The following is a 27,482-nucleotide window of genomic DNA, read 5'->3' as shown; positions in this document are numbered from 1 at the left end:
TTATCACTCCCAGAACTCTTTGGGGGGAGGGTGCTTCAAATGCATGGTGTGTGCACAGCCACACAAGAACCGAAATCCTAAAATCCTAGCACATTGTTCTTGCCCGACAAATGTCTGGTGATAAAACATGCTAGTGTCTTGGTTTACTGACTGCCTTCCTTTTAAACCATGAATTTATGATTCATGAAATCTGAAGTATCGTACAGGGGGCTGCTTATGTTGCTTTAACCCTGCTTGGGGGGGGGGGCAGTTTGCATGTTCTGCACTCAGTGAGTCATTGAGTAAGATTTCTTTCTAAGCAGCCTGGCTCTCTCTCTTCACCCCCCCCCCCTTCTTCCTTTCCTCATTGACTCTCTCTCTCTCTCTAGAGAGAGTACAGCTTTAAATAAACATCTGGCAACTGCAGGCTACCCCACATCTGGGCAGCGTTAGCTGAGTCTGGAAGCCGGTAAGAACAAGCCACTTGTTTTGAGAAAGTTAAAGAAGAGGACTCCTGTATGGACTGAGAGAGACAGAGAACCAGAAGGCACAATTGCACACCAATTCACGGGCAAGGCAGGTAAGAAAGAGCCTGCTTCTGTCAGTCCTTTGCTTCTCTGTTTGCAACAGACAGAAAAGATACGAGGGAGATGAACAGCTTATTTATTTTACTTTATTCAATGAATTTATTAGCCGCTCTTGCGCTGAGATTCTCTAAGCGACTTACATAATGGGGGGGGGGATATGGGCTGTATGCTACAATAGTCATGCTCAGAGTAGACCCCTTGAAATTAATGAGCAGGACTAACATAAGCCCATTAATTTCAGTGGATATACTGAACTTGGTTGATTACAGATTACAACCCTAAGGCTGCAATCCTATACGTACACACTTTTCTGGGGAGTTGGAACTTCCTTCTGAGTAGCCATACCTAGGACTGTGGCTAAATATTTATAAATCTACATCCGTTTTGCACAAATGGAAACTGGTGAGTTGTGTGTCATTGGGGTGTGTGAGAGAGATGCTGAGTATATAGTGTTGCCTTTCTGCTTTAAGAAGCTGCATCAGATGATTGGCCCATCTATTTACAGTATTTAATTTATTTAAGAATTTGTACCCTGTTTTCCCCCGGGCCAGCTTTCCAAAGTAGCTTATGATTAAAACGTAATATGACAACAGTAAAGAACAGTAAGCACCAGCATATGACAATAATAACACATAGTGGCTTTTATTTTATTTTTAAATGCTAGGAACAGTCGAGAAACATCAGGAAATACATTCTGGATGGGGGGGGGAATGAAATTTTCAATTTCTGTCTGAAACCAGATATTTTTATCCCAGAGTTGTCTACTTTTAGTGGTATTCTAACGTTATCAAATTGGTATCATCTCTAAAGCATTGCTTTGCCTGTATAAAGATGTCAGGTGCAAGCCCTGATATCTCCTCTTACTTAATTGGGATCTCATAAATCAGGGCTTTATGCTTACAGTGGTACTTCGGGTTACATATGCTTCAGGTTACATACGCTTCAGGTTACAGACTCCGCTAACCCAGAAATAGTACCTTGGGTTAAGAACTTTGCTTCAGGATGAGAACAGAAATCGTGCTCCAGTGGCACAGCAGCAGCGGGAGGCCCCATTAACTAAAGTGGTGCTTCAGGTTAAGAACAGTTTCAGGTTAAGAACGGACCTCCAGAACGAATTAAGTACTTAACCAGAGGTACCACTGTACTTCAAAATGTAGCAAGCCAGCCCGGATGTGTTTGGGGGTTCCTCTTGTTTATTCTGAGTGGGACCCTGGACTTCTACCCCAAAGACAAAAACCTGGAGTCTTCCTTTAGATACTGTATCTTCCCTTGTCCCTCCTGGCCAAGGTCCTGTGTCTTTTAAGACCTATGTGACGGGCAGAAACTCAGCAGGGAAAGCTGCACATGTTGCATTTCCGTTTGGTAGAAGTTGCTATGATCAAGACACAGTAATCCCATCAGGCAAGAGTGAGGGGGAGAAGGTGATAAAACTACACAGAGTTGAAGAAACAGCCAGAGTTGAAGACAGGTGTAACTGCCAGTCTTATAGCAGGGGTAGCCAGCATGGTGTCCTCAAGGTGTTGTGGGAGTACAACTTTCATCATCCCTGACCAATGGCCAGATTGACTGGGCTGATGGGAATTGCAGTCCACAGACCATGTTGGCTACCACTGTCTCTTGCTCAGTACAGTCATACCTTGGGTTACAGATGCTTCGTGTTGTGCGATTTCGGGTTGTGTACTGTGCCGAACCCAGAAGTACCGGAACGGGTTCCTTCCAGGTTTCGGTGCTTGCGCATGCGCAGAAACGCTAAATCGCACTTTGCGCATGCGCAGAAGCGCCGAATCACAACCCACATGTGCGCTGATGCTGTGCTGCGGGTTGCAGATGCTGCAGGTTGTGAACGTGCTTCCCGCATGGATCACGTTCGCAACCTGAGCGTCCACTGTACGTCATTCTAGTAGAAGGCAGGGGGCGGGATTTTGGTAGACACAAGACACAAAATTCCCTGCTAAACTCTTTCTACAAGTTGACCTCCCTCTTTATTTAATGCATTGGATAGTAGAATAGTCCTACCACCTTGAGATAGAATGGGGGAAAGAATATATGCTGCAAAACTTTTTAGCATGCTGCTCCTTCTGGTAAAGTGCTGAGTTCAAAGCTTACATTTTAATGGGATTAATCTCGTGACAAGTTACTACCTCTCAGCCTCAACTCCCTAGCTTTAAAATGGGAGAGCAAGCAAGTGGCTAGGGAGAAAAAAAAACCCTCTATCATAATACTGGAATCCCATATCATCCAATGAAACTGAGGAATAGGAAATTCACGTCAGGAAAAAGGAAGTACTTTTTTTTGCCCAGCACATAGTTGTAATGATAGCATCAAACTTTGATGGCTTGCTTAGCTTATGTGTTCCTATATACATAAATATGTAAAACATCATAACATCTGAAGTTCATGTGGCCTTGCTAACTACAACATGAGGAATAGCAGACTGCTTCAGGGGAGCTATTTAACTGGGGATGAGAGGTACTTCATATAGTGGTTTAGCAAAGTGTTGGAAGTTGATGGGACTGAGAGCCTACCATCATCTGGAGGGCCACAAATTCCTTATCCCAATCCTGCCAGACCCATCTGTCCACAGTCAGAGTGCCAAGCGGGACCACAGTCAGAGCGCCAAGTACAGAAAAGTTACCTCCAGCTCAACAGGCTGCCCTGTGCTCTGTGATATTGTGGGAAGGGATGGCCCTTTAAAAAAAAAACAGCCCTCTGCAAGACTAGTTAGTAAATATGAATTTATTGTTTTTTTATCCTTTAATGCAAAACAGGCATCAAGAAGGATGTGCCAGCTGAACTCACTGGATAGTTTTATTTTACCCACTGGACTCTCTAATTTGTTTTGATTTTATCAGGATATTCGTCAGTGAGCCTCCTTCTGTGTATTTGTCAAGGCATTTCTTACTCAATGTTTATTTGCTAATAATTCCTGCTTCCCGGCCAACCATGCACACACCCTTTCTTTCTTTCTTTCTTTCTTTCTTTCTTTCTTTCTTTCTTTCTTTCTTTCTTTCTCTGTCCCTTGTTTACATGTCCCCCACTGTTATCAGCAGTCCACACACACACACCCCTCTGATGTACAAATTATATTCTCTTGGCACCTGGAGGTCACTTATCCCAATCTATAGTAAACCTTAAGGTTAGCATCTGTTTTGTTATGAGATACAAGACACTTCCAGACCTGTCACTATTTTCAGGAGAATTCAATCACATAACGGCAAATTCAGGTCTTGTAATAGTAGATTGTGAGGTCTTGTGTGACAAACCTGCTTCCTCAAAAGATTGGACTTTTTGCAGTAAGGAAAGTGATGGGGAAAGTATGGAATAACTCTTGCTTTGATGCAACACCATCTAACCTCCCTGCAAACAAATTGAGACAAATGCTCATTAAATAACCAATATTATCAAATCTCCCTGGAAACAGAGCAGGATGACTGGTCAATGTACAGGTCATCTGAAAGTGCCCATTGTCTGTAACTTAATATCACCAGTGCTGTTTATTAGGAAGGAGGAAGCAAACTGAATGAATCTCATATGATGATACAGAGCCTGAAGAAGCAATGCAAGCAACACAAATACATCTCTCTGTCCTTCTGCAGTGGGAAGCTTCTTCACCTTAAGATTGACATCTTTTGGTCTGCCTGTTATTAATTGGTAGTGCCTGTTGTGGGCCTCTCTGCCAAGGACTTTCCCCCCCTCTTGAGCCTCCAGCCTGTTCCTCCCCTGTTAACAGACGGACACTTTTGGCTCATGCGTAATATATGCAAACAACCAGTTGGAAGGGTCTATGTATGAATTACTGGCTTAAAACGCGGCTCGGCTGCTCTTTTCCTCAATTCGGATTAAAGCTGGTATGGGAGAAAACACACCAAAATACAGTACTGCATAAGAAAAAAAAAACAGGATAGATACCTTATATAGATAAGATTGTGTACACTGTGTGTACACTGGCTTCCCAAACTAACAAGGGGAGTACACTGGATGCAGAGCAAACAGGAGTGTGTACACAGCCAGGTAGCGGCAAATAAAGTGCCGTCTGAATGGAGCCTAATATAAGGCAGAATGAATCCACCACAAATGCACTGTTATGGTGTAAAGGACATGCTGCCGAATACACGAGCCTGGAGGGGTGTCAAACTAAGATGGCCCTTGCACGGGGAACCACTCCACATCTGCAGCCTATGCAGCACCAATTGTTTCTGTGCAGGTGGTGGCGGGGGAACTGGTATTTGCCTGTGTCTACCAGCTATTTGCCAAGTAGATTTTCACATGCAACCTGCTTCAGGTGTCCTAGGAATTCTGTATCGAGACACATTCACTACTTTTTAAATCAAAACTCAAAAATGTCAAAATTTAACAAAAAATATGAGCGAGAGACCTGCACGTTAGGTGCCTCAATTGGTGGTTTCAGCAGGAAGAGCTGGCATTCTTAACATATATCCAATGTGATTTATTTGTCTCTTGTGGTTTTCCTGCTCCTTATTGATTTGATTCTTCTGTTGTATTTACTGCAGCTTTGTTGTATGTTTCTTCCTTATTGGAAAATATTTTTATTCGTCAGTTACTGTAATGAATGAGTTGCTTTAAGCTCAGCCTGGCCGTTGGGAAAGTGAAATACAAATATGAAACAAAATAAAAGTGCTTCAGTTTCAAGAAGAAAAATAGTTTTCTTTCTTTTGCATCTCTGCCCCTCAAACATTTAGGGTGCTAGCTTAGTTTTTAAAAAGAAAAATAAATGTATAGAGTCTACGTGTGTATGCCTAAGCATTTGCAAGGGTTGGGGTTGGCCTTGCTGCTTTTGATTGTTGACGTCCTGCCTCTTATTCTGGCTTTCAGCTTGAATTCTCAGTCAGCTCTGCCTTCATCTTTACCCTGCCATCTGGAATCTCCATTCGCATGCTAAGATGCCGCGAGGAGCATCCCCCCTCTTGCTGCTTCTCTGGGCCAAAATGGTCTCCTCCACATGGTATGAAGGTAAGCACTGACAAGTCAGTACCAAAGTCAGGCAGGGGGAGGGGGGATAAGCTTAAGAACAAAGGTGGTAAGACTTTTTGCATTTTCTCAAAGGCAGCCTTCCTTGGGTAGCAGGCCCTTAGGCAAGTGCCCTTAGGTAATAGCAGGCTACCTACAGGTGTGTGCACACATTCAGCTCCAATCCAGAGAGTGCAGCACCAGCACCATAGTGAAGGCACCACCACTGCTGCCTACGCCACCATGCAGCACTACTGGTAACAGGCCTAGGAAAGACCCCTGGCCTCAGAGATCTGGTTGCCACTTGAGGAGGACAGTAGAGCGGCAAATGGACCTATAGCCAGACTTGGCCTGAGACAGGCACATCTATTTTTATACGCATTGTAATTAGCTGTGGTCTCCTTTTGGCCACAGCTGCCATCCGAGCAAGACCACAGTCAGTCTGTACAATAGTTGGGTATCTTTGTCAAAGAAGCCCCCAAGGCATTGGCAATAGGAAGCGGGGAGGAGCACCCAGACCTCCTGCAACTCCTTCGCCACAAAAGCATTGCAAATAATAACACACCGTGGAACTAACTGTGGTTCCTGCTTTGCTGGGGGCAAGGAAGGGCAGATGGATACGCATCTGGGGTTAGGACCATACCTAGATTGAAGTAAATATAATTCTGCCCCCCTCCCCCTGCAATAGCAGGAGCTAAATTTTTCCATATGTCCTGTCTCTGGCCGATGAGGAGACCACTTGGCAAGCGATGGTTTGTCTGGAACAGTTTCAGACAGTATGCAGTGGGATTGGGGTGTTGACAGGGACTGGGGGGCTGGCAGTGAGTAAGCCTCTTTACTTCCTCCACTAAGCTTTTGAGTTTCTTATGCCTCTTGGCTCTCATGCGTTCCGCTAAAAGTCCATCCATTGCCTGGTCACTGTTAGGCAAGCAAATAGCTTCAGGAGACACAGTTCTTACTGCAGTCGTCTCTAAATGTTTCTGGGAAACCTTGCAACAGATGTGCTTTGCCACATGTGCATGAGGCTTAAAAGGCCCTGCCTGTACAAGCTTGGGCCCTTTTCCTGGGCCAGGCTGCTGTGGCTTTAATGGCAACAAGACAGAAAAGGATTTCGGCAGGCAATGTTTTCCCCACCCTCTCTAAAAAGCAACAACCCTGAAACAATTATGAACATAGGAAGAGTCCTGCTGGGTAAGTCCAGCATCCTGTTTTCATAGTGGCCAAACAGATGCCCATGGGAAGCACCAAAACAGGATCTGAGTGCAACAGCAGTCAATTAGCTCAGTTGGTTATTGCTTGGTGCTGGTAACACCAAGGTTGCAGGTTCAATCGCTGTATGGGACAGCTGCATATTCTTGTCTTGCGGAGGGGTGTATGTGTGAACGAGATGATCCTCAGGGTCCCTCCCAACTCTACCATTCTATGATTCTATGATTCCCAGCAGCTGAAACAACCTGCCTCTGACAGCAGAGATAGCACGTGATTGCCATTAGCCACTTCGTATGGCAGGCAAATTTGTTTCAGTGGCAGCGTATCTCCAGTTCTTGTGCCATGTGAATCTAAGATCACTCTGCCCACATTGCAGCACCAATGCTAGGCTTGGTTCAGACAAGGCTGGTCTATCTCTCAACCCGCAGCTATGAGCTGTGGTGAAAGAGTTGGTTTAGATTTTTTCATTTCCATCTTGGAAAAGTGTGGCCACATTTGTGATTGCTGGAGCTACAACCACTACGGGCTATGAAGGCTGACTCAGCCCTTTCCTTGCAAGGAGATGGTTAGACATACATCAGACTTTCCCTAGAGGCTGGTGGTGCAGGAACATGACATTGGAGAAGGACAATTTATGTGTGGGAAGGTAGTACCCCACAGGACGTCATTGTGTGTGGTGTGTACACGCTCTCCATGGGGATGCTGTCTAGACTAGTATTCATCCTCTCCCTGCTCCTCTCTCCTGACTACTTCCCATTGCAAAACAATGGGAAGCTTGCTAGCCAGAAAGAAGCAGCGCTCCAAGCAGCTTGGTCTACACACCATTAAGATTCCCAACTTGAATCAAAATACTGGACCAAGGAAATAAATGTAACAGGGACCAGAGAAAGCATCAGTAAGTGGAGTCCTGGCAGCTGCCCCAGGATACCAAGTGCTGCAACTGGCCCTTGCCTCTGAGCATCATCCAAACCTGGATAAAGTGAGCAAGAGCTGCTGCTCCTCCTTCCTCCTTACTTCCATCAGTGGTCACACACTGGGAGAGGTCAGACTGCACAAGCAACAACAGGAAGTAGCACAAATAAAAAGACTAGGAGTTCCAGGAACTGGCTTCAAGAACCCTGCTGGGCTAGGCTGCGGGCCTTGGCAGAAGCTCAATGGCACTGACTCCTGACACTCCCCTTTAGTGCTAGGTCATCTCTCTTGAAACATACAAGGCAGCTGTGTCTCTGGGCATGTGCAGCATGCATCCCAGTCATCATTGCCAGTAGGAGTGGGTGGGTGGGTGAGGAGCAGCTTTTCCATCCTAGGTATTTTGCACTTAGCCAGCCTCAGGCTTCTTATAGACATGAAGCGATGCTCTGAAGCCGGGCAACGGAAACATCTGGTCTTTCGCTTAGCAGAGATGTGGTTTCAGAGCTAATGCAGAAGATGTTGTGCCTCGTTTCAAGCATGGGTGCTAAAATTAAGAGGTGGGTCCATTCACAAACAGGAACGCGGATGATTCATGAGAGTGCCTGGGTGATGGGGGGAATGAACTGTGGCCTCTGGAATTAGAGGGAATCCAGTGGAAATGTGACCTAATTGGGTTGGAATGCCAGCCGACAGCTCTTATTCATTCATCTGGGATCCAAATTTATTCTGCTCCAATTCACTATAAAAGATATTTTTGTCTCCACATATGTCTTTCACTGATTTTTGTGGAAACGCTGGAAAGAAAGAAAACACACACACACACACACTCCTGCATTTGTTTTGTCTAAAGCAAATAAAGTAAAGAGATGCAGAAGGAGGAGGGCTAACAGATATTGCAAACCTATCATTTGGACTAACACAACCACCAACTGAAGAGGAAGAAAAGCTCGGAGCAGTCGGAGGGTCAAACATCTAATAACTAAAATGTCGCTGCAACTTCTTAGTTGGAACTGTAATGGTTTGAACCATCCCAGGAAAAAACGACAAGTTTTTCATATTTTGAAAAGGGAACAACTGGATCTGATATGTTTACAAGAAACTCATATAACTAGAGCACACAGGAAATTGCTGGTGAACAAAAGATTGGGACAAGAATTTATATCTTCGGACAAAGTAAAAAAGAGAGGAGTTGTGATTTATGCAAAAGAAAAACTGGACCCCAAAATGAAATTTAAGGATGAAGAAGGAAGATATTTGGCAATTGAAATACAGATTCAGGGAGAAAAGTATCTGATAATTGGAATATATGCACCTAATGATGGGAAGGCTGAATTCTTTAAGAAGTTACATGAAACTTTATTGGACTATCTCGACTACAAAATGATACTGATGGGGGACATGAACGGAGTGGTCTCCACAAATATGGATAAGGCACAAAGACAGACAATTTCTAAAGAAGGAAGACTACCAAAGACTTTCTTTGAGATGACGGAAAATATGGACTTGATTGATATCTGGAGAATAAAGAACCCTCTCGAGAGAGAGGGAACCTTTTTCTCGGAATCTAAAATGACATGGACAAGAATCGACCAAATCTGGGTATCTAGTGTGATGGCCACAAAGATAAAGAAAGCAGAAATCTGCCCAAAAACTTGCTCCGATCACAATGCAGTAAAGATGGAAATGAAAATGACAACAACTGGATCTTTTAGATGGAGAATGAATGACTCCCTATTTAGAGAAGAACAATTCTGTAAAAAGGCCCTAAAGACTTTGAAAGATTACTTTGAGATAAACCTCAGAACAAAAGTGGAAAAGAGAACAATTTGGGATGCGAGCAAAGCCGTGATGCGAGGCTTCCTGATACAACAGAATTCAATTAAGAGGAAAAAGCAAAATGAAAGGAAAGAAAGAATTTTAGAGAAAATGAAGGAAGGAGAAAAGAAATTGAGGTCTAAACCAAAGTCTCAAGAAATTTTGAGAGAAATAAAGTACTATCAGACGCAATATATGGAGTTAATAAATCAAGAGATAGAGTGGAAAATTAAACAAATGAGACAAAGGACTTTCGAGTCAGCAGACAAATGTGGGAAGCTTCTTGCATGGCAATTGAAAAAGAGGCAAAAATTGAATACAGTTACTTGTTTGGAGATAGAGGGAAAGAATATTCATAAGCCAAATGAGATAAGTAATTGTTTTCAAAGTTTTTTTAGGAAACTATATACTCAAGGGCCAGTGAACGAACAAGAAATAGATGAATTTCTCCAAAATCATGGACTACCTAAAATTTCAGAACAGAGCAAGCTGATTTTGAATCAGAAAGTAACAGAGCAAGAAATAGAGGAGGCCATTCAAAAAGCACAATTGGGAAAGTCTCCAGGACCAGATGGATTGACGGCTAGATACTATAAAGTTTTGAAAGAAGGTTTAGTGCAACCATTGAAAGAAGTCTGCAATGAAATACTGGAGGGGAAAAAGGCACCTGAAACGTGGAAAGAGGCTTTTATTTCGCTTATACCAAAAACTGAGACTGAAAAGAACCAGGTTAAGAACTACCGCCCGATATCACTATTAAATGTGGATTACAAAATTTTTGCAGACATTTTAGCAAAAAGACTGAAGAAAGTACTGATAGGTGAGATTCATAAGGACCAAGCTGGCTTTCTCCCGGGAAGACATATGTCTGACAATGTGAGGAATATAATAGACATTGTGGAACTGCTGGAAACAAATATTAACAAAAAAAGCGGTTTTGATTTTTGTGGACGCGGAGAAAGCTTTTGACAACATCTGCTGGAGTTTTATGAAGAAAAATCTACAAGGGATGGGGGTAGGCCAATGTTTTGAAAATGGTATAGGTGCAATATATTCTGAGCAGAAGGCAAAGCTAATTGTGAATAATGTGGTAACGGAAGAGATAGCTATAGAGAAAGGAACACGACAGGGATGCCCTATCTCCCCTCTACTTTTTATACTGGTCCTGGAAGTCTTGTTAAATATGATTAGAAAGGACCAGTTGGTTAAAGGAATACAGCTCGGAGTGAAAGAGTATAAACTGAGGGCATTTGCAGATGACCTTGTTTTGACTTTACAGCAGCCAAACACTAGTACAAAAAGAGTTTTAGAATTGATTGAGATATTTGGTCAAGTTGCAGGATTTAAATTGAATAAACAAAAAACTAAAGTTCTGGAGAAAAATCTAACAAATGAAGAAAAAGAGATATTTCAGAATGAAACAGGTTTGGAAATAGTTAAAAAAGTGAAGTATTTGGGGGTGAACTTGACAGCGAAAAATCTGAACTTATTCAAAGACAATTATGATAAATGTTGGATAGAAGTTAAGAAAGATCTAGACATATGGTCAAGGTTGAAACTTTCCTTGTTAGGCAGAATTGCTGTTATCAAAATGAATGTATTGCCTAGAATGTTATTCTTGTTTCAGACACTACAAATAATAGACAAGATGGACTGTTTTAAGAGGTGGCAGAAAGATATATCGAAATTTGTCTGGCAGGGCAAAAAGCCAAGAATAAAATTTAAGACACTAACAGATGCAAAAGATAGAGGGGGTTTTGCCCTGCCGGACTTAAGACTCTATTATGAATCAGCAGCGTTTTGCTGGCTGAAAGACTGGCTGCTCCTCGAGAATACAGACATTTTGGACCTTGAGGGGTTTGATACCAGATTTGGTTGGCATGCATATATATGGTATGACAAGGTAAAACTGCATAAAGGTTTTAAGAACCATGTGGTAAGGAAAGCTTTGTATAACGTCTGGATAAGGTATAAAGATTTGCTTGAAAGTAGAACCCCTAGATGGCTGTCACCAATGGAGGCAAAGGAAGTGAAAAAATTGAATATGGATTCTAATTGGCCTAAATATTGTGAAATGATAGAATATGATGGTGAAAAAGTAAAATTGCAGAGTTTTGAGAAATTGAAGCTTAAGGTGAGAGATTGGTTACACTACCGACAGATAAATGAAGTATTCAAACAGGACAGAAAGAAAGGCTTCCAAGTGGAGAAATCAAAACTAGAAACAGAACTGTTAGAACCTAATACTAAAAATTTGTCAAGAATGTATAATTTGCTGTTGAAATGGAATACTCAAGATGAAATGGTGAAATCCAGTATGATTAAATGGGCACAGGATATAGGGCATGACATTGAGTTTGCTGACTGGGAGCAGTTATGGACCACTGGTGTTAAGTTTACGGCATGTAATGCCTTAAGAGAAAACATTATGAAAATGATCTACAGGTGGTACATGACTCCGTCTAAGTTAGCAAAGATCTATCATTTGCCCAATAACAAATGTTGGAAGTGTAACGAAACGGAGGGAACTTTCTATCACCTTTGGTGGACCTGCCCGAGGATTAAGGCTTTCTGGGAAATGATCTATAATGAAATTAAAAAAGTTCTGAAGAGAACCTTTAATAAGAAGCCAGAAGCATTTCTCCTGGGTATGGTGGGCCAAATGGTGCCAAAGAAGGATAGAACTTTTTTTATGTATGCCACAACAGCAGCAAGAATTCTTCTAGCAAAGTATTGGAAGACACAAGATCTACCCACGTTGGAAGAATGGCAGGCGAAGGTGATTGACTATATGGGACTGGCAGAGATGACTGGCAGAATTCGGGACCGAGGGAAAGAGGCGGTGGACGAAGATTGGAACAAATTCAAAGTTTATCTTAAAAACTGTTGTAACTTGGAGAATTAGAGGATCAGGGTTATAAGAGATAAAGAACTACAGTTGTTTTAAAACCTTTTATGGAAGTTAAATCTACGAGTTAGAAATAAGTATAATACATAAGGGTTGCTGAAAAATCTTGAAACAAGAATGCAGAAAAGGGGTGGTAAGGGGAAGTCGTTTTTGTGTTTATCTATGTTTTTGTTTTTGTGATTCTTTTTTATTTATGGAAAACTAATAAAAATCTATTTAAAAAAAAATAAAGTAAAGAGATGCTTGCAATCTATCCTTCTGGCATACATACACAGGAAAAGACAGACTTCAGAATGATCCATCTGTTACAGAGGGTTTGGTTAGCATGCATAGGCGTAGCCAGGGGGGCAGCTGCTCCCCCCTACACACTATCAAGAAAAACAATAGAAATACTTAACTGACCAATCACATTGGTTCTGCCCCCCCCCCCAAAGAATCCTGGCTACGCCCATGTTAGCATCACTCTTCTTCCAAGGACAATAATCCTACAAGTAGGATCCCATATTTTTCTTAGAGGCTGCTGCTGCTGCTGAAAACTTATGCAGACACCTCATTGAAAGGCCAGCTTTCCACATGTTGGATACCCAAGGGACCGTTTGGAAAAGGCATCCTGAGCCTGCCCAGCGTTACGTCATACTGAACACTTGAAACTTCCTTATCCTCAGTCAGGCTTATGAATAGGGTGATCCAGTAGATATTAGACGCTTGGAGATCAGCAAAGGCTCCTGAGAAGCTTAGCAGTTATGGGATAAGGGGACAGGAGGTCCTCTTATGGATCAGTAACTGGTTATAGAGCAGCGAGCAGAAAGTAGGAATAATGGAGAGAAGGGAAAAGTAGCTCCCCCCCCCCCCGGAATCTGTGTTAGGATAGGAATAGGTTAGGGAGGGTTCAGGTGCCCTACAGGTTTTGGGTGAAGGCATGTTGGCCCCCTCAGACTCATGTGTGGATTGGAACTGTAGGTTGGTCTGCGTCTTCATAGAAAGGTTGCATAATGCCGTTTCTTAGAATAGCTGATTATAGCAGCTGAACTCCCCCAACAAAGAAAGCAATTTGAATCTATTTTTTTATGAAACAAATGAGTCATGTAACAAAATGTTGCAGCATCAAGTGCTGCTGATTCCAGTAGCTTCATTCTGTTCCTCCCAACTAAAAGCAACAGGCTGGCAGGATTCCAGGGACAGATCATACTCAATCCTTATGAACTGTTTCAGGAAGAGGGGTTCTCTATTAGGGTGATTTTTTTATTATTATTTAAAAAAATGTGCATCTGCAAACCTTGGGCATCCCCAAGCCTGCTGGTTCCAAGGGAGTGGATGATACAGTTTTCACTGCATAAGAGCTTTACAGTCTAAACATCAGAAATAAGGCTCACCCACACTTCTGTTAGTCCCATGATTCATTCTGTTTGTCCCATAATTTCTAGGAATGGGTCTGAGCGGTTTTCCTTTTGCCCCACAACTTTCCCTGGAAAAACCCACTTTTTTAAACCACTGAATCAGAACAAAGCTCAATATGCAGAAAACCCAACTGATGTTCTCTGCAAACAGTGGGTTTTTCCTGTGGAAAGTGGCAGGACAAATGAAGACCCTCTCAAACCCGTACCTAGAAATCGTGGGACAAGCCTAAGTGTGGATGAGCTCGTAGAGAGAATGGTTTAGGGGCAGTCTTCTGCTGCAGTAGCCAGCGAATATTTCATCATCATCACCCTCGGAATTTTATTTCCTTGCATTTGTGAATCACTTCCTATGAGGCACCCCAAAGCGATTCACAAAATAATAAGCTATATAGAACAGGTACGCATATAAAAGCAGTTAAAACAATTGCAAACATAAAAGCGATTATTAAAAATGATTGTAACTATATAAAAAAAGTTTAAGACAGCAGCATATAGATAAAATCAGTTCAGATTCAAGACAGATACCAAGTGGAATAAAGGTTTCAGAAGGCTTGTTGGAAGGTGAACATTTTTCGCAGGCAATACAGGGTGTGCCTGTCTGATATGCATTGGAAGGGAGTTCAGCCATGCAAAAGGTCCGATTCCATTATTGTGCAGAATAGACCTCCTAACAGGATGGTAAGTGCAGGGCGTTGCGTGTCAAGGTCCCCAAGCCACCCCTAAATAAATTCACACTTCACACCATAATTTTTGTTTAAGGTTTTTGGCATAATTTTGGCCACAACTTTATTAAAATACAAACAATGTGAGTGGTTGCTTAGGCATTGGTTATGACTATCTGTCCCCGCCTAGGGACAGAACTGACATCCGCAAGCCTGTGAAGTCAGTAAGGCAAAACATTTTATGGGGAGTAGATGCAGCTGGGTACGAGACCCTCACCTCTCCCCAGATGCTCCCAGGGGCTCTTGCGTGGCCCTATCCCCTTTTACAGGGGTGCGGACAAAAGCATGGTGAGCCGCTGAATTCCTTTAACGGAATACCCTTGCGGTAGCAGCATTGGAGGGGCAGGCACAGCCAATCCATACCCCTCCACCAACCAATATTCTAAAACCAATGCCTAACCACAACCTTACAATCGGCAATGGCGGAGTTCCTCTGACCAAGAGGAACCCGCTCTGCGAAAATCGGGTCTTGCCGCCGCGGCGAAGGCGGAGACCCCTCAAAAATCCCAGGCGGAGGAAGCCTGGGAACGTGGGATTCGGCTGACACCAAGAGCGCCTCCCCTACTCGCAGGGAAACCCTTTTTCGGGGATCCGAAGCGAAGTGGGGTGAGTGGCGCGGTGTTTTGAATCGACCGCTACTTTTACGGAGTAAAGCCGCACAGCCGTTGCCGGAGAGCGCTGACTTTTTCCTGTGGACAATTGGACTCTAAACAACTACCCGTGAGTAGAACGGAAAATTGGACTACAAAACATTTTAATTTGGCACCAAAGTGGGAAGGTTCTAAACAGGAAGTCAGCCTTCCGCTTTTGTAAATAGATTGAAGCAAAAATTTTGCAAGCTAAAGTCTGGAAAGTCGTGTATAAAGGACTAAATTTCCTTCAGTTAAAACCACCAAAACCCCTCTTGGAAGCAGGAGAAGAGGAGGGGGATCTTAGATTGTTTAAGCCTGCAGGGGAGAGAGTAAAGAAAGATAAATTTCCACCGTCTCGAACCTGGGAACGGGGTGTCAGAGACAGAAATTTTTGGGGAAGTTCATTGTGAATGGAACGTCTTTTGACAGATAGTTAAAAAAGAGAAACATATTGATCCCAATGTTGCCTTTTGCATCCAAAAGAAACAAAATATTTGAAAAATGAAAGTAATTTTCTTTTGTTGGACCTGCTTTCAAAAGATGGATACAAATTGAAATTGTCTCCTCTAGAGGGAGCTTGTTAAACTGTTGCTGGAGTCAATCTGGGGAATTTCACAGCTGTGGAGATTAAGGATCGTGAGACCAGACTCTGACCTTGGATAAGAATGTGTTTAGAAGAAGTTTTGGTGCTTGCTTTTTGCAAGACAAGCGCTTTGTTGGAGCAGCTGCATGAGAAGATGGATTTGATGACTGTTGCAGTCAATAATTTTGGACAAACAGTGAATACTCACATGGAAACCATTCAGGAACCAACCCAGGAATCTGTTTTGACAGGGCAAGTGCAAGTGCAGAAGATAATGGAGGAGGTTGTTGTTGAACCTCAAGTAACACAAATGGAGAGACCTGAGGCCCTGCAGGAGCATAAGCTGCTGTTTTTCAAGACTGAACCTGGAGAAAGTCAGATTTGGAGAGAGGGAGCATTGTTTGGCTTGGAGATGGGAAGTTGGTTGGATCCCCCTAGGCAGGGACGTTTTGGCTTTTAGGATTTGGTTTTGGGCCGGGGGGGGGGGTCTGGAGTTCTGGGGGCTCTTAAATTTGGAGGGACTTTGAAACATGCTTTTAAATACTTTCTGGATTACAGTGCTGACTGTGGAGAATGGGCTGACCTGTCGAGGGGGGATGGAGATATTGTTGGGTTGGAGTCTCCCCAAGACCTACTCCTCAATGAGAAAGGAAAGAAATTAAGAAAAAGATCAACAAAAGACAAAGTAAAGTGCAGGTATAAACAAGAAGAAGATCTGCAGAAGGGACATGGAAAAGACTTAAGAGCCTCGGACATAAGATCACCAGGTTGATGGACTAGATGGAATGGATAGAAAGGACTGACATAACCCGAGACCAGGAGGAAGAGACGTTGGATGAAGATTGGAAGAAAGTTTTAAAAAAATTATTTTGAGAATTAGTGTAAAATTAATGAGTGTTAGGAAAAATGTTGGAATGAAACTATTTGGCTTTAGTAGAAATGATATAAGGAGTTATGTACAAATAAGTATTAAGTTTTAAGTTTTAAGGCTTTTTATGGTAAGATAAGGTTAAAATAAATTAAGGTAAATTTAATGACAGAATATAGTGAAAGATGGAAAGGATTTGCTGAGTTAGTTAATAGGTTAGACTGTTATACAACAAAAATTGAGAAAGATGGAAAGAATTTGCTGAAACAATTAATTAAATTAGAATACAAAAAGGGAGGTGTGAGGAGGTCAATGAAACAAGTAAATGAAAGATAATGATATGGAATATTGGATGTGTGTTTTAATGTTATTGTTCTTTTTTGCTATATTGTTGTATTGTTTTTTATGTTTTTTCTTTTTATATATTATGTCCTGTTAAATTTTTTGTTGTTTTCTTCTTTTTTCTGTAATTTTTAAACTTCTAATAAATATCATTTAAAAAAATAAAAATTAAACCAATGCCTAACCACAACCTTACAAGTTGTGACGATTTGCTATGCAGTAGGCAAAAACCAAATGGCACCAGCCAATCAGCCAAATGGACAAAATTCCTACCAGGCCCCTGCTCCAAAAGTAGACGACACCATGACAGACATAGCAAGGTCAAACGCAACAAATGCCCTAAACTTAGGGAGGGTGGGTGGCTGATCCAATGCGCACAGCAAAAAGAGAAAGCTCAACGCTGCGCGCAGGTAATATATTCAACTCAGGCTATCACTCAAAATTGGCAACATCAAACTCTCCCCAGCAACCCAAGGAGTGCAATTACACTTTGGGCCAACCAAACCAAGGAGAACACGCTCTCTCTCCTACAGAATGCAGTGATTGGTTGGGTATGTAGCGGCTGACGTGGTCCTAGCAGATCCCAAGCCTATCCTGGTTCTAAGCTGTATATTGCTTTGTGCACTGATACCAGCACCTTGAACCTCGCCTTGTAGCTAGGTGCAATTATTTCAGCAGTGAGGTAGTAATGAGCCGCTGAGCTGCCACGTTTTGCACTAGCTGCAGCTTCTGGGTCAGCTTCAAGGGCAGCACCACACAGAGCTTGTTGTAGTAATCCAACCTGGAGGTTTACCAGTGCATGGCTGACAGTGGTCAGGCGAGCCCAACCCAGAAATAGTTGCAGCTGCCTTACCAACTGAAGCTGGTAAAAAGGCTTAATAGATTTAAATTGCACTCTGGCAATCTCTGCTTCCATGCCTTCTCCATGTTGCTTCCTGCATTTAACAGACCTGGCATAAAAAACTGTTTAGTCTGGTGGTTCATGCCAGCAGCCCTAACCAGGCTGCTCCTGGGAAGAAATATTTGTGCAAGAACTTTTTTCGGATAGTATATGCTCTAATGATTGGTTTTGAGGTTGGGAACCCAGCTCACAAATGTACATACCCTCCCCTCCCTTGACCTACTGAATTCAACACCAGATGCTATTCATAAAGGGATTTTAGCAGGTAGAGCCTCACCTTTGTAGGTGTCTTATTCACCAACTTCGATGCCCTTTCGAGGATGTTTCAGAAGATGACAAGTGGCAACCAAGATTTGCAAGACCTGCATGATGGATCCCAACATAAAGCAACTTCTTAATGCCTCTCTTCAAGTACTATATAACTTTGGAGACATTTATAAGATCACTTTGCTTGTGAAGAAAAAGTGCTGGAAACTTGTGCTGTCTTAGTATGATTTTGGTTTGCAAATGTACAGGTAGAACAGGCAGAACTCAAGTAGGCATAAGAAAAGTCCCAAAGCTTATTTTTCCGACTGGGGCTTTAAAAAAATTATTCTCTCTCTCCCTCCACCAACCCCACCAGAGGTGGATTTTGAGCAGTGCATCCAGTTCAGTCACATTGAGCGTGGAGACTTGGGGGTGGCGCAACTAGGATTTAGAATGGAGCATGAGAGGTGTGTGGGGGTGTTTTGCTGAATTTTGGTGTCCCCAATTTTGAGACCCCAAGATCCACCACAGACACCCTTTGTTTCTTGTTCTTACCATCCGGCTTGAAGAAGACCTTTGGAGGTCAAACGCTTGTGACATTTCAGTCAGTCCTATTAAGTACATTTTCCTGCATTTCTGGATTTTTGCCCCTGACCTGCCTCCCCTCCCACCCACCCAGGACAAACACGGCTACCCACTGCAGTTTGCGTCTTGTGCATTTGTGTAATCAGTAGCAAAATTTCAAAAGAAATCCCCCACGGACAGATTAGGGACCAAGATGATTTCTAGGGATGAGGAACCAAACTCAAGACTTCCCCTGGGCAATGGCATCGTTGGCTCAGATTTGGAACCAATTTGGCAGAGTCTGCATCATTGTAGGGGTGATGTTATTCTGATTTGGGACAGAAACAAGCAGGGCTTTTTTCCCCCATCCAGAACTCATTGGAACTCACCAATGGCACCATTGCCATTATAAGAGAACAAGGGAGGTGTTCATGGTGAATTCCGGCACCTGTTTTTCTAGAAAAAGAGCACTGGGAACAAGGATAATAATAATAATATTATAATAATTTATTATTTATACCCTGCCCATCTGGCTGTGTTTCCCAAGCCACTCTGGGCGGCTTCCAACAAAGATTAAAAATACATTAAAATGTCACACATTAAAAACTTTCCTGAACAGGACTGCCTTCAGATGTCTTCTAAATGTCAGGTATGTAGACCATGGGTAGGAAACTAAGGCCTGGGGGCCGGATCCGGCCCAATCGCCTTCTAAATCCAGCCAGCAGAAGGTCCAGGAATTAGTGTGCTTTTACATAAGTAGAATGTGTCCTTTTATTTTAAACACATCTCTGGGTTATTTGTGGGGCATAGGAATTTGTTCTCCCCCCCCCCTCCAAAATATAGTCCGGCCCCCCACAAGGTCTGAGGGACAGTGGACCGGCCCCCTGCTGAAAAAGTTTGCTGACCCCTGATGTAGACAATCTGGAGATGAGCATTGTCACTTTCTGTTTCTCCCAGGATCTGGCTACTCCGCTGCAGAAAGGCAAACCAACGAGGTGTATGCTGAAGAAACCTCCCATGTTCTTGCTCCAGAATATCGAGGTAAGCATTTTCAGATTGGTAGAGCTAAATAATCTTAAAAAGTGCACTGCCATCCAAACGATATTGGACTACAACTTCCATCAGCACTGACCATTGGCCAGGCTGAGTAGGGCTGATGGGAGTTGGGGTCCAATGACATATGGAGGCCAGCCATTCTCAGTAATTTTCATGTGATCTTTTGGAAGGCCCAGCTGTGCCCAGGTTGCACATACATCATTCTCTGGGGGAGGGGGCAGTTTGGGGCATCCTTGGAAAGGTGCCATCTTTTTGGCTCTCCATCCCTCCTGCAGCCTGAGGGATGCAAGAGGCAAGCAGTAAGGGTGTCAGGAACCCACATACACACATTGATTGGAGGTGTGAGGAGGGAATGGGACCTCAATTACTAGCCCTAGTGCAAAATAAAAAAAAAATTCCTTCCAGTAGCACCTTAAAGACCAACTAAGTTAGTTCTTGGTATGAGCTTTCGTGTGTATGCACACTTCTTCAGTGTGCATACACACGAAAGCTCATACCAAGCTCATACCAAGCTCATACCAAGAACTAACTTAGTTGGTCTTTAAGGTGCTACTGGAAGGAATTTTTTTTTTTATTTTGACTATGACAGACCAACACGGCTACCTATCTACTACTAGCCCTAGTGCAATCACCATACACCCACTAGCCATACTTCTCAGGGGCTGAACATAGAGCATTAGTGAGCAAGGACTGTAGGCATATAGGGGTCTTACATGGAACTCCATCTAGTTTCCCAGTTGTGAGGAAGAGCCCTGTATGCTCAAACATTGGGTGAGCATATTCTCATTAATAGCATGCTTCACATGCTCAAACATTGGGTGAGCATATTCTCATTAATGGCATGCTTCACATGTTTGGTGTATGGCGTCTGCGCACTCCTAGGCCCCACTTGCATTTCAAGCACTATAATATTGCTGTAACAGTCGTGGCTTTCCCCAAAGAATATTGGGAACTGTCATTTGTTAAGGGTGCTGATAGGTGTTAGGAGACGCCCTCAGGAGACCCCCTATTCCCCTCACAGAGCTACGATTCCCAGAGTTCCCTGGGAAAATGAATTGTTTGTTAAACCACTCTGGGAATTTTCCACTCTGGGAATAGGGGAATAGGGGTCTCCTAACAACTCTAAGCGTGGGATGCGGGTGGCGCTGTGGGTTAAACCACTGAGCCTAGGATTTGCTGATCAGAAGGTCGCGGTTCGAATCCCCACAACAGGGTGAGCTCCCGTTGCTCGGTCCCTGCTCCTGCCAACCTAGCAGTTCGAAAGCACGTCAAAGTGCAAGTAGATCAATAGGTACCGCTCCAGCGGGAAGGTAAACGGCGTTTCTGTGCGCTGCTCTGGTTCGCCAGAAGTGGCTTAGTCATGCTGGCCACATGACCCGGAAGCTGTATGCCGGCTCCCTCGGCCAATAAAGCGAGATTAGCGCTACAACCCCAGAGTCGGTCACGACTGGACCTAATGGTCAGGGGTCCCTTTACCTTTAACAACTCTAAGCACCCTTAGCAAACCACAGTTCCCAGGTGGTATAAGAGTGCTAAATATATAGTTGTAATCAGAGAGACCGAGGGGAGCCTTGTAGGCCATCTAGGTAATTTACCTGCTCAAATTTGAAAACCTAGAAACAGAAGAGCCCACCACAGTGTTGGGTCCCTATCTGCACTATAAAGCACTATCATAACACTTTAACAAGCCATGGCTTCCTCCAATGAATCCTGCGAACTGCAGTTTGTAAACAGTGCTAGGCAACCATTGTGGGCAGATATTCTCTTTTCCCTTTCACACAACCGGCCCTTGACCTGCCTGGATAATGCTAGCCATGGGGTCCTATGGGGACAGCCAAGAGCTGCTGTTTTGCTCTGTGGCTGGGTCGGCCCTGATTAAATAATTGATGTAAAGGCAGGGAAACAGCTGGCACAAAATTAATTTACCACAGTTCCTGAATTCAGAAGTTTGCCTGAAATGTAAAATTAGGGGCAGCTAGTTGGGGAAGCTCCAAGGCTGTGCTATTGTTCACCAGAGCTGGGCCCCTAGGTCTGGTTTTCAAAGCCTGGAGCTTGTTAAGGAACAATAACAAAGAAAATTCCACAGAGCACACACAGAGTGCTTTCTTCCATGGCCAAATAACTAACCATACTAGTCAGACCTTATCCAGAGAACTCAGCCTGGTTCTGTGGGTCACACTTTTAAGGAGGATGCAAATTGAAAGGAATTTAGTGGCGGCGGGGGGGTGAAGATTGTCTCTGGTACAGAAAGCAAATCCTATTAGGAAAGTTTAAAGAAACTGGGGGTGTTTAGCTTTGGAAAGAGAAGTCGGAGGTGGACATGACAGAAATCTTCTTATTGCTGAAGAGATGTTGGATAGAAAAGGACAAAAACTTACTATCTGCTGCCCCAGAGTGGGCAGAAGTAGAGGTAATGGGATTATGCCACAGGAGCATTAAATGTCAGTTGAACTTTGGGACAAACTTATTTGGGGTAAATAAACACCTGATAAATATGCCATGATAAACACCATGCTGGTATTATATTTTCTGTGTTTCACATGAAAAAGTATCATCCTTTCACAACCATTCTGTTGTTGTTGTTGTTGTTGTTGTTGTTGTTGTTGTTGTTGTTGTTGTTGTTTAGTCATTTAGTAATGTCCGACTCTTCATGACCCCATGGACCAGAGCATGCCAAGCACTCCTGTCTTCCACTGCATCCCACAGTTTGGCCAAACTCATGTTAGTAGTTTTGAGAACACTGTCCAACCATCTCGTCCTCTGTCGTCCCCTTCTCCTAGTGCCCTCAATCTTTCCCAACATCAGGGTCTTTTCCAGGGAGTCTTCTCTTCTCATGAGGTGGCCAAAGTATTGGAGCCTCAGCTTCAGGATCTGTCCTTCCAGTGAGCACTCAGGGCTGATTTCCTTCAGAATGGAGAGGTTTGATCTTATTGCAGTCCATGGGACTCTCAAGAGTCTCCTCCAGCACCATAATTCACAACCACTCATCTTATTGCAAACAATGGGGGGGGGGGCGCCCGGATCAAATTCCCCATGGTAGATCTGAACGCATGAGCAGGTATATATGGGAGCTGGTGGTCCCTTGAGTTATGAAAGTTTTTGCTCTTGATAGCTAGAATACCTAAATGAGGTTCTCTCTCTCTCTCTCAGTTCCCCAGTGGTGTCACCTGTTGAGCATTTATCATGGCGAGGCTACATGCTATTCTCCCCGTGGAGGTAATTACCGCAGCAGCCTGGGGACGCGCTGTGAGCTTTCGTGCGACCGTGGATACCGCTTGATTGGCCAGAGGTCCGTACAGTGCCTGCTAAACCGTCGCTGGTCAGGGCATGCCTACTGCAGACGTAAGTGTCACGCCAGTGTCCATAGGCCACTCCACATTACAGCCATCCTCAGGAAGCTCCATTAAAGTACTCAATATAGGGTGCCATCAACATAACCCAAGATGAGCCTGCAGGATAGCTCAGTTGGTAGAACAAGATACTCTTAATCTCAGGGTTGTGAGTTCAAGCCCCATGTTGGGGGAAAAGTTCCTGCATTGCAGAGAGTTGGACAAGATGACCCTTGTGGTCATGGGCATAGTCAGGATTTTTGTTAGGGGCAGCAGAACCTCCATTAGCTATGTACAGTATTTTTAATGTTTTTTGTTGATTGGGGGCAGCTGCCACCCTGCCACCCCCACCCCCCCTTGGCTATGCCCATACTTGTGGTCCTTATGATTCTATGTGTCAGAAGTAATTGCTGGCAGAGAACAGACATAAACATCTACTATGTATTTTGGAAATTTATCTGTTCACTTGTAGATTTCGACACCTCTTAAGATATTGTCATAAAACTTTGCCTGCTCGTTGTTCCAGAGACCAATGAGATTTTTAATCTATGCTTCGATACAGCTGGGCATCATTTTTAATCAAGAAGGCAGGCTGAACATTTCAGAACTGTATTGATTTTCACCGCTGATTTCAAGAGTGCTTTATATCAAGGGCAAAAGGAGGTTTGTGAAAGGACTGAGTGTGAAGGACCAAGGGATTCATAGAAGGGTCCAGGCATATTAATCCTGCACTATTAGAACAGCTCTCAGGCAGAGGAAGCGTCCGGCCTGATCCCTGCTATGCTGCAACACCAGAATTAGTTCTCTTAGCCCAGGCAGACCAGGCAACCTAAGGAGCCAATAGGAGCTGTTGTTCCAGGCTTGCTTCCTTAGTCTGAGTAACCTGTCAACGTAGCAAAGCTCTCCCTCTTTGGATCATGCTGATTCCTGGCACAGATTGTTGAAGAATTGGACTTGCACAGGGGAAGCGGGGAGCTGAATTCAGATTCCTGCTCAATTAGCTACTCTGTGACATGAATGAATGAATGAATGAATGAATGAATGAATTATTCTTTATTTGTATCAGCCATTGACCATAGCAATAAAACAACAATACGATATACAAAGAATAGAAATAAGAAGTCAGTTATATAAAATACATTTTAGGGTTTTGAATCAATAGTCAAATAGTGGATCTTATTCTGATTGCCCCAGCTAAAAACCTTGCAGCCTTTGCTGTCACCTGTTGATCTTGATCTGCCAAGAGAAAGGACACTGTGGCAGTGGTTGGGCAACCGGGAATGGACAATAAAAGAGGGGTGATAATCTCATTCCTCAAGTCTTTATAAAGAGTGCAAGCCAGAAGGGCATGCACCACCAATTCAGTACTGCCATCTCCACAGGGACATAAGTGTTTCCGTGTGGACTTTGTTGGAATTGTCCCTCGAGTACAGCCGAGGGCGATACATTCAATCTTGCAAGAGCAAAAGCGTGACTCTGTGACATGCCACTATCTCTCATGTTAACCTGCTGCACACAGTTGCATGGATCAGCTTCCCCAAAGCACCCTCACAGTGCTACAATTCCCAGCACCTTTAACAAGCTACAGTTCCCAGGATGTTTTTTTTAAAAAAAAAAAATCTGCTTAAAATGCAGGTTGCAGGCATGACCTTAGTATTTTTGCTACAAAGCTTGAAACACTTTGAAGCTGGTATCCAGGGGGTTGTAACGCCATGAAGAGGCTGGGGAACTTTCAAGTTCTCTTTCTGTGCACAGAGATTCGGTGCCCTACGCTGCCAGCAATCTACCATGGATCGTACCAGTGTTCAGATGGAGTCAAGGTCGATTCTCACTGTGACTACACCTGCCGGCCTGGATACCACCGGGAAGGTGATCGCAGTCGTGTGTGCTTAGAAGACGGACATTGGAGTGGCAGTGAGCCAATTTGTGTAGGTAAATTCTTCCCGGAGCCAACCACACATATTGCATGGAATAAGTTGCCATTGCCACTACCAGGAATGTCAGAGAATTCTGATGGAAACAGAAACGGGAGGGGAAATTGCCAATGTACATGTACTTGACATATTTAAACAGGCCCAAGGGGGAAACTTTCCTCTTAGTTGCTGCCTGTTTCCATGGAGTTCCTTTCTGATTCTACTCAAGCAGACATAGAGCCTCCGAAAATCCAATGTCCTGAGTCTCGAGAGCGAATGGCAGAACCCAACAAGCTGACAGCCACTGTGTACTGGGATCCACCTCGGGCAAAGGACTCCGCTGATGGTGTCATCAAACAGTAAGCTTGGGGGAGGCTGCACTGGGGTCTCAGCACCATTTTAAGGATTCTTTTTGGAAGAATAAGTTCATGGAATTGGCGGAAATGACTGGCAGAATCCGAGACCAGGGAGAAGAGTCGGTGGAAGAAGATTGGAGGAAATTTAAAGACTATTTACAGAAATATTGCAAAATTAAGGAATGTTAGAATGATGTTGGATTGAAATTAAGTGGTTTCTAGCTGTAATGGTTTAAAAGAATATGGAAAAAATGGATTTTTAATAGGTAAAAATTTAATGTTATAATATATTAAGATTAAAGATCAGGATAATAAGGAGGGAAAGGAATTGCTGAACTAATAAATTGAACTGGAATACAAAAAAGGGAGGTATGAGGAGGTCTGGGAAACAAGTAAATGAAAGATAAGTGATGTAAAGATGGAATTATTTTTAACTGTTTTTTATTTCCTATTTTTTCTTTTTTCTTTTTCATTATGTAATACTGTGAAAACTTTAATAAATATTTATATAAAAAAAAGTTCAAACCCAGCCCTCATATTTACATCCTGACATATCTCTCTGTCTTTCGAGTCCAGGATGACACTCCGGGGCCCAGAACCAGGATCCGAGTTTTCTGAAGGAGAACACATTATCCGCTACACCGTCTATGACCAGGCATACAACCGAGCAAGCTGCAAGTTTTTTGTGCGCATCCAAGGTAAAGGATAGGACCTTCTCTCATCTCTCCAAGGCATTACACTAAATGTGAGGTTGCTGCTTACACCTTTGCCTCTTCTCTTAAATAGGAGCAGTGAGAGAGGCATGGTTTAGATTTCAATCGTGGGTAGGTTTTACCCCTATCTCCAGGCCATAGTCCCATTGGAAATTCTCTCCTCTGAGAGGTTTGTTTGCCAATAACAACATTCCAGTTGGAGAAAATAGCAGCTTGGCAGGTGGAGGTGGAGTATTTTTGGCAAGAGCAGTTCCAATCCGCATCAACTCCCCATCCAGCCCCATTCCTCCATGACTCCTGCCAGGAGGTTGGAAGATACAAGTTCAAACCATTCATTTAAAATAGCATGTGGTTTGGCACCAAGGCCAGACCAAGACATTTTGTTACTTGCTACAAATGCCATGTTCTGATCCGAAGCCAGGTCTGATGGGGAATGGGGCAAGGCAGAGTTGCAGGACCTTAGATAGCTCTGAATAAGCAAGCTTGGGAGCAGCCTGAGGAGTTCTAAGCTTCTGTCGCCAGACTACCTCTTCTAGAATCCACTCCCTTGTGGGATAACTTTAGATTGTTCCCAGTTCCTTGGGAACAGGTGGTTAAACCACTCTAATAATTGTAGTTCTGAGAGGATTAGGAGTTTCATAACAACACTCAGCACTTTTAACAGATTAGTCCCTAGGGTACCCTAGGGGGGTGTCATGCCTGTCAAAGTGGCGCCACAGTAGTGGCCTGTGTTGTGTTGGAGGCGAGGAAGACTTTGGGTTCTGATTCCTAACCTTCCCTTCCACAGTGAGTCGCTGTCCTGTTCTAAAACCACCAGAGCACGGTTATGTCAGCTGCACCTCAGCAGGGAACAACTACGGAGCTACCTGCGAGTACCACTGTGATGGAGGCTATGAACGCCAGGGTGCCCCCTTGAGGGTCTGTCAGTCCAGCCGCCAGTGGTCTGGCTCTCAGCCCACGTGCATTCGTAAGTGTGTGTTGGGGTTGAGGGCAGAAGAACTAGGGTAAAGGGCAACAGTTGTACCCAAAATCAGTTCTACTCAGAGTACACCCTTTGAAATGAATAGGCATGATTTAACGTAGGTCTGTTGGTTTAAAAGGGGTCTGCTCTCGAGTAGAACTTAACTGGATGCAAGCTTATAAGCAGCCTCACAGGTTGCTGCTGAGGGGAAAGCAGGATATACCTTTAAAACTAATGCCTCTGAGATCACAGTGATGCTTCCACCATGACATCACTGCCCTGAGCTCCAACTGACATCATCTCGGTTATTGTTTTCCATTTCTAACAGCAGCTGCATCAGTTGGGGAGAAGCCAGATTGCAGAGAGCATTTTTGGGTCCATTGTTAGATTAGCTAGGCATTGTATTTACAGACAAAGCAGGCAATTGTTTCAAAATTAGCCAGCTCCAAAAACTCTCTCCAACTCCACCTACAGCTCAGTTAGAAACAAACACATCAGAGCAGCCACTGCTTGGTGACATC

General features: G+C 43.6%; 1 protein-coding gene across 4 annotated transcripts in view; it reads left to right on the top strand.

Moving 5' to 3' along the window:
• SRPX2 (sushi repeat containing protein X-linked 2) overlaps positions 1-27,482 on the top strand; it is a 35,128-nt gene that overhangs the window by 2,240 nt on the left and 5,406 nt on the right. The window contains exons 2-9 of one of the 4 annotated variants that reach the window (XM_081179463.1): positions 369-559; positions 5,400-5,537; positions 19,591-19,674; positions 22,840-23,031; positions 24,774-24,950; positions 25,161-25,290; positions 25,864-25,985; positions 26,788-26,967. In XM_081179463.1, coding sequence (XP_081035589.1) covers positions 5,468-5,537; positions 19,591-19,674; positions 22,840-23,031; positions 24,774-24,950; positions 25,161-25,290; positions 25,864-25,985; positions 26,788-26,967 — 955 coding nt within the window. In that variant the 5' untranslated portion in view covers positions 369-559; positions 5,400-5,467. Of the gene's footprint in view, positions 1-304; positions 560-5,399; positions 5,538-19,590; positions 19,675-22,839; positions 23,032-24,773; positions 24,951-25,160; positions 25,291-25,863; positions 25,986-26,787; positions 26,968-27,482 lie in introns of those variants that run through there. The other 3 variants (XM_081179465.1, XM_081179462.1, XM_081179464.1) reach the window with 3 other exon arrangements.

Source organism: Podarcis bocagei (genome assembly GCF_964188305.1).
Source record: "Podarcis bocagei genome assembly, chromosome: Z".
In the NCBI taxonomy this organism is placed as follows: Eukaryota; Metazoa; Chordata; class Lepidosauria; order Squamata; family Lacertidae; genus Podarcis; species Podarcis bocagei.
Note: the sequence above shows the minus strand (reverse complement) of the source record. Positions and strands in the feature narration are given on the sequence as shown.